This window comes from Cupressus sempervirens, chromosome 3 (assembly GCF_028749045.1).
Source record: "Cupressus sempervirens isolate cs-2001-9-10 chromosome 3, ASM2874904v1, whole genome shotgun sequence".
In the NCBI taxonomy this organism is placed as follows: Eukaryota; Viridiplantae; Streptophyta; class Pinopsida; order Cupressales; family Cupressaceae; genus Cupressus; species Cupressus sempervirens.
In genome coordinates, this window is record NC_143120.1 from 366582643 (window position 1) to 366590130 (window position 7488).

At 40.0% G+C, this 7488-nt stretch overlaps 1 protein-coding gene across 2 annotated transcripts; it reads right to left on the reverse strand.

Moving 5' to 3' along the window:
* Window positions 1–1873: 1873 nt before the first annotated feature.
* On the reverse strand, window positions 1874–6836 carry ABI3 (AP2/B3-like transcriptional factor family protein). Of its 2 annotated transcripts, none has more exons than XM_089819827.1 (7): window positions 6211–6836; window positions 4443–6064; window positions 4245–4337; window positions 4030–4130; window positions 3866–3915; window positions 2807–2883; window positions 1874–2663 (listed from the first exon to the last, which is right to left on the reverse strand). In XM_089819827.1, the coding sequence occupies exons 1-7, from the start codon at window positions 6236–6238 to the stop codon at window positions 2211–2213; spliced, it is 2424 nt and encodes an 807-aa protein (XP_089675953.1). In that variant the 5' UTR covers window positions 6239–6836; the 3' UTR covers window positions 1874–2210. The 2 variants fall into 2 exon arrangements, with proteins under 2 accessions (XP_089675953.1, XP_089675954.1); XM_089819828.1 differs by having other exon boundaries at window positions 3866–3912; window positions 6211–6743.
* Between the last annotated feature and the right edge of the window lie 652 nt (window positions 6837–7488).

A 7488-nucleotide genomic window follows, 5' to 3' on the forward strand; every position in this document is an offset into this window, starting at 1 on the left:
GGGAAGGAGAAATCATTCGTAGGGAAGGAGAAACGGTATATTATTATATTATCAAAACAATTATAAACAAAAAATGAATAAAGCTGTCTCGATCATTGATGGAAAAGGAGGCAGGTAGCATATATTATTAAAAAAAAAATTCAAGGTAAAAAATAATTAATTGATCATTGATGCGAAAGACGACAGCTAGGGCATATTAGTAAAGAATCAAAACATATAAATTAGATTAGTCTTTGGTAGTAAAGAGGAAAAGAAGAGTATATAAAATATTTAATAATTTGGTAAAAACTAAATAAAGTTTATTGAACATTAGTAAGGACCGAGGAAACAAAAATATATTTATAATAGGAAATTAAAACCTTAGTCATATATTAAAAAGTTACGACACATCAACTAGTAAGATTGAGTGGTGAAACGGTGTGTTTGCATTTGTGGGAATGAAGGGAACCGAGGGAAAATCGAGAAAAGAGAGGAAGAAAAGAAATGGTGGTGAAAACGGGTGGTAAAAGATGATATATAGTGTCTGTGGAAGAGGGCACAAGATCCCAAGGATTAAGGTGGAGCCACACTGCGCATATTCTCCGCAAGCTTCGCCTAACTTTTGTGTACATACATAAAAGCTGTGCTTTCATTTCGCGTATAAGATGCTTCCGATACAACGGCCACATCCTTCTCTCTTCTTCTTTCACTGATATTTTTGCAGTGATTCTTTGCGATGTGTCCTCTCTCTTACTCTACTCGTGTCCACCTCATCATAATCGTATCACTTCTCCTCCTAATCAAGTTTTTACGTCCTCATTATATAATGCAGTGACGTGGATTTTCTTCTTCTCAGCATTTCAAGCCAAACTATTCGGTTTACAATCCCATGCAAAATGTTTTACGTTCATAACTTTTGTAGAACAAATGTGGTCAAAATGTTTTACGTTCATTAAGTTTACAATTCCATGTACGAATCATCACCAAATTGGAAACATATCAGCTGAAAAGGACCAAAGATTTAATGAAGGATTCGTCGTGGTAGTTTCCAAGGTGCAGCTTCTGGTCTTTCATGTCAGTAGAATCATAATTTGATATCAATGAACAAGAAAATACAATTCAAGTCATGTTTAAAAGCAAATAGATTATCATTTATTCCAGTACGTTCTCACTGTCTATATTTGTTGGTGTAGAGCACCTTTTCTGTAGGACACATTTTTCCAATTTTCGAAATTCACAACACAGTTCATGATCACTAATTATGTAATAAATGAATATTGCGGTTGATCGACCATTAAATTTATTCAAAATACATATACATTGATCGTTGACTCTGATTCAAAATATTGGTGCAAAAGCAGGTCTAATTGATTCCAAGCTCCAGAAAAAAACATAAAAAAATACTACGTGGGCTGTGGAAATTTAATGCAAACCAACAAACACAAAAGTTAAAATCCTCGCACAGTTTTGTCCAAGTGTATTATAAGATGATAAGCTGAGCTTCATATACGCGAGAGTAATTCAAATGCACAAGATATATTCTACTCTTTAGTCTTAAGATCTTAGAAATTGCATATGCAATTTTGCTTTTCTGCTAAAGAGAATCTGTTAAACCTATCGTGGTTCGTTCATCAACAGATAATTAATGATGACAAATTCTAGGTGCTGTAGCAATTGAGAAACCTAGTTGAAATAGGTAAGACGTGTATTCACTTCAGTGCTTGTAAATTGCTAGAGTCCCGGAGGATTCATCTCCTCAGCACGAGTATTATAATTGCAAGTTTACTTTTAAGATCTCGTGCGCTCGAACTAAATTTCTGCCATGATTACGTTTCACAAACTTGTAGTGCAATTCGGTATTCAATGAAAATCACTCATTAGAGAACTGGCAGAGGAGAAAATCAATGGCCACAAAGGACACACGAATATCAAATTTCATGGAGCGTCAGAAATTGTCTTAAAATCACGATACAAATTACAAATCTCCATGGTGGAGAATTGAGAAACAAAGAAAATAGATAGTGAGTCGATCTGACCCACTAGTCTGCACAACATCTACAAAAACAAACCCAGCGAGTAAACAATGCTAAAAGCTCTCCAAATAATCGCGAACAAACTTAGGATAGTAGTTTCCTACTTGAAATTTAAGTGCTTTTTAAGGTTATCCATGTCTGTAGAGGATGAACTCGTGCAAATCTACTGAAGAAAACTTTGTTTCCAGTGACTAGTAATTAATCCTTGCTTTCTACAATGCCATCAGAATTACTGCCACTTTTGGCTGGTTCAGCTACCAAATCTGGCGAGTCCACCAAGTCTAGAATTTCTTCAATGGTGAGGTCTCCGCTTTCAAGACTAGAGAGGCTCTCTAAATTGGTGGAGGCGGATGGAGGATGATCATTTTGTGAAGCATTGGTGGGTTTTGTTGGGAAGGAATGAGTGACCATGTCTCTTAGAAATGGATCTGGATCAGGGCAGGAGTGGACAGTTGCATCAGATACGGATGAAGAGGATGCGTCAGCCATGGAATCTGCAAAAGTTACTGCAACAGACTGACTTGTGGAAGCCAGATAACTTTTTCCCATTTTTATAAACTGTTTAGCATCTCCTCCATCTGAACCGTTTGTGTACTTTGTTGCTGCAGCAGCAGATGTGTCTGATCTGGGCACTTTTACACCACGGATCATCTGTTGCATTCATAGAACACAAGTCATATACGATCATTTGCCTAATTTGAGACGAACAAATGTTCCAATTCATTTAAAAGCAGCACTAGTCTATTTGAAGAATTGAAAGAAATGTCCAGTTGATAAGATTGAGGAAGATCTACATATTTTCCAGTTTTGGTATCAGAGTATAATACGATGAAGTCCCCCTCCTGCAGGCCATTTGATCTGACAAAATCACCTGTACCCACAATGCAACCATTATCATTCATTCTAAGTTTAATGAACAGTACTATTATCCACAGCCACCACCTTTATCAATATAAAATTGAACTTCAGAAAAATCTTCATGGAACCATTATAATCCACTTGCAAAGACTTAGCTTTGAACAACGTGCAATCCACCATTATAATACTCATGCAAATTTAAATTCAAAGAAAACGAAAATGCCACAAATTGTCAACCTTCTGCAAATTCTAGTTGGGAACAAAGCTGTATGACTATAATCTTTACTTGAAACAATCTATTTATGTATTTATTCAAATCATTATATGCGAGCTAGCAAAAGTTCAGCATTACCATCACTATGAAAATCTGAACTCTTAACAATTCACAACTCATACATATGACTGATTGCAATGCCAGCCTTGTCATGTATATGCAATGTTCAGCTCAAACAAACCAAAATACCACTATTGAAAATCACACATCGGAAGTATAAATTCAACTAGACATAGGAGCATTATTATCACGCAGTTGCAAATTTCGTCTTAGGTGAATCAAAAGCCACCATTATCACTTATTTACAGACATGATATTACACAAGCCAGAATACTGCAAGATCAATCACTAAAAAAAGAGAGCTATTCTAAACTTAACCATAGTATCATGTTATCTATCGTTACCAAATTTTAATCTGATAAAAAAAAACCAACATTTCAGCTTGAAGAAAAAACAAGATCACCGTTTCTTATCCATGCGAAAGTTTTGATTTAGATAACTACAATTTGACCATTATCGACTATATGCAATTTTATGCCCATAGAGAGCTTAACGACGCCATTAACATCACTGAGCAAATTGCAGCTCACACTTCAAAATGCCAGCATTTTCATTTGCAAATTTAAATGACCAAAATGTAGATTTGCAGAAGGGCTAGCTTTGCTTTATTATTAACTCTCGAGAAAAAGAAAACCTTTAGGCATGTTTAGGGATTTCATACCAGTATTTTCCAGCAGATACATCCTGCTCTTATTGTTGGGCCAAAATCTGCTAAAAGATGTAACAAATAGTACACGTTACAGATTCTTCTTGCAGTCACAGTATATTAACGTATAACAAAGAAAGTAGGCAATGAGCGTAAGATCGAAGTGCAATCAAATTCACCTGTAACGCATATTCCATACGCGAGACGTTACAATGTCTTCCATTGCAATGGAGATTCCATCTCTTGCCTCCAGCTCAGGAAGGTGCGTTTCTGCTTCCTTCTACGCACATTATAGAGAAGAACAAGAAAAAAAACAAAATCATGAGCATCGGCCCTAGCCCTAATCTAATCTATCACGAAACTGTGCATCTTTTAATAAACCATTGTATTAGACCTTAGGGAGCACGATCCTTCCCAAGTTGCCCACGTCGCTCTGCTTGAGAACTTTCTGCAACAAAAACTTCAAGTTCTTCTCTGCTTTCCAACCCTGCATGCCAACCTCCATAGATCACGACCTATGTAGACACATTAAGACTATTCATCGGTGCAGCCAAATTTAAATATAAGGTCAGAAGGAGTGAATTGCATTTACATTAGCCTGACGCCGATCTGTTTGCAGATATGTTTGGCGTTGCTGTTGGTATTGCATGATGTTGATATTGACTTGCTCAGAAGATTGGCGTGAGAGTGGCGATGTAGAGGGAGGCCAATGGCGGTTTTGGTGGTGGTGATGATGGTGGTGAGCCATAGAACGCCTCTGACGAGCCATTCTGTTCTTTCGGGCCTCTTTTGTTGAGACTGCAGGAGCACTAGAGCGGTAATTCATGTAATCTAGCTGGGACTGTGATGTAGGAGGTGGAAAACGGTAGTTTTCATAAGGAAGCATGCAATTCATGTTGTTCCATGGAACGCCGCCATCGAAACCGTGGAACATGGGTTGGCATTCATTGGAGCTGTTAAAACCACCGCATCCTTCAACGGGAACCCTCCTGTATTTTGCAGGATGATGAATTGGGTCCATAGGAGGAGCTGGAGGAGGATTGAAGGTGTTATTGTTCAGTGCAGCAAACATAGATGGGTCTGTCGGCATACCAACTTGGACGTAGCAGTTCTGTGGTTCGAACCCCTGATCCATTACACCGCCGCCATTGTAGCATTGATTGTACTGATCAACGAAATACGATGGCCTGCATCCATTGAACTTATGGTGCTGCTGAGACAGCTTTCTCTTTCTCTGCAGGTGATTGTTCTGCACCCATGCGAGGATGAGCTTGAGGAGATGCAGCATGGCTTTTTTGCCACCACCCAATTGCTTTGCTGCGAGTTCAATGGTGGATCTTTTGAGCTTTATGCTTCTCAGGTCCTCAGGAGATATGGAGTCCCTGTTGGACTTCAACCACTCGAAAAACACCATGGGTAACTCTTCGGATGGAATATTGTTATCTGCCGGGGCGAATCCATCCAGGGCCCCTGCAGAAAAGGGATCCCACATATCGGATCCGTCCAGCAAATCCAAGTTCTGTAGCTCCTCTAAAACATCGATTTTTTCTGCATGGCCTAGATCTGAGTAGGAATAATCTTTACTCATGTTGTTCTCTTGAGTTTCTGTGGGCTGCTGAAACGGCATAACCATGAAGTTCTGATAGGATGTAGAGGTGGCAGAATCTTGGTCTATGGAAGGTGTTGATGCAGAATGGCAATGTCTGTCAATGGCTTCCTCGCTTTTCATATTAAGCCAAGAGGATGAAGAAGGAGAAGATACAGAAGCAGAAGAAGAGGAAGTAGATGAGCCCAAAGATGAAGAAGCCGGAGGTACAGATGCAGCTACAGGTGGAGATGTATGTTGAGGAGCAGGAGGAGGAGGCTCAAGATTGTATTGCAACTCTCCCAAGGCGGGGAGATTAACACAGTCAAAAATCCTTGCAGCATCAAGCAGATCATCAGCAGATGTGCATTCGTAGTCCGTCCATTCGGCACCTCCTGGGCTTGGAGGAATCAAATCCTCCGCCTTACCCAAAAAATCAGCATCCTCAGAATTCATGCCAATCATTTCATTGCATTCCTCTGGACTCTCATCGTTCAAATCTCTCACCATTTCTTCAACCTCTACTTTCATTTCAATGCCTCCGTTTGCATCTTGTCCTTCAATGATTCCATTCGCTTCTGCTTTCACTACTTCACCAACATTTTGAACGCTGCCACTGTCCATGTCTCCTGCAGAATAACAGGGGTTATTAAGAAGAAAAAACATCACCAGTCCTCATAATACAATACCACCAATACCAATACCAATACCAAGACCAACGCATTTAAAATAAAACCAAAGAAAACCCACATTAAAAATCAACTTGAATATTCACCTGGGCTTTTAGGACGCAACAAATACATATATAAATATGAAATCTCGTATTGAAAGCTCCTGTTCAAGCATGAACCGGCCCCATTTTCTCATATATCGACCGCTCTTTTGTCCCCTTGTCACCACCGAAAATCCCCACCCGCAAAGTCTCCTCACGCCATGCCACTCGATTATACGCACAAGACCATAGATTTCTCGGAGAAAACAGAAAGCTCAAAAGGGTAATTGCAAATGATAATGGAGAGCTTCCTCTGCAAGTCACAAAATGAAACCCCTATAGCCTATTCCTTGTTTATATAGATGCCGTGGTGGTGGGGTAAAACCTGTCGACCTACAACATATATATATACACAATACACTGTCGATTTTCAGCATATATACACAGTACACTGTGTGTATATACTACTATTCACAGGTCTCTCGGGGAATGGTGGTTTTTTCCTGCTTGAGAGTAAAAAATAAGTGTGTTTTGATTCTGCACTTAATAAATTGAGCAGTTACCCAGATGCCGCGGTGCCATCTGCAAATCGTCTCCACTTTTGACTGGACAATCCCCCGAGACTCGTATACTTGCCGTAGACTTTCAAACCCATTACCTAACCACAACATATACACAATGTATATACTCCCCGAGAAAGACACGTACACACTATATATACGCCCGGAAAAGGGAATGTAACAGTGTCTCCGTCACTCCACCTGAACAAGGCGGGAGTTACCGCACGGGCCCGGGTTTCGATGGGCGAAAAGCAGGCAAAAAGGACAATTCGAAACCGGTCATTTCACGGGGTCCCCCATCAACTGAGCGGAAGTGAGTTAACCGGAGATGAAATCGGCCGACATGTTTGAGAAAAGTAAAAGTAACATTAAAAAAAGAGTCTGCGAGAATCGAGAAGAGCTCAGCGCGCCAGGTGAGGAGAAATTTGGTGCCATCCGTAAGGATTTCAATGGTGGCGTTTAACGGCAACTTCACCGTTTTGTCTGGATTTGTTGGCGAAACGGCGCGCCCTCATACGTGGCGCCTCCGCCATTGTTGGCACATGTGAACACTCTTGCGTTCGCTCCATCTTCTTTAAAACCCTTGACACCCTAATTTATTTTACATCCTGATCCCTTTATCGCCCTAAAGATCCAAACCTAGTCCCAAATTTGCACCAAATTCGAGGACAAGATCATCTTTACAGTCGTTCCATGATCCGTCTGTGACATCTTGCTGCCAAATTTCCAAATAAATGTTGCATCATGGCTTGGAAAAGCGACCACACTCGGGCGCTAGTTC

Excerpts from the sequence above, each read along its gene's own strand:
- ABI3 (XM_089819827.1), bottom strand. The coding sequence starts at position 6,238 with ATGTATTTGTTGCGTCCTAAAAGCCCAG. Across the intron at positions 6,065-6,210 it reads GTTGCGTCCTAAAAGCCCAG|GAGACATGGACAGTGGCAGC; the intron begins GTGAATATTCAA and ends GTTATTCTGCAG. Across the intron at positions 3,916-4,029 it reads GTATGGAATATGCGTTACAG|CAGATTTTGGCCCAACAATA; the intron begins GTGAATTTGATT and ends TACATCTTTTAG.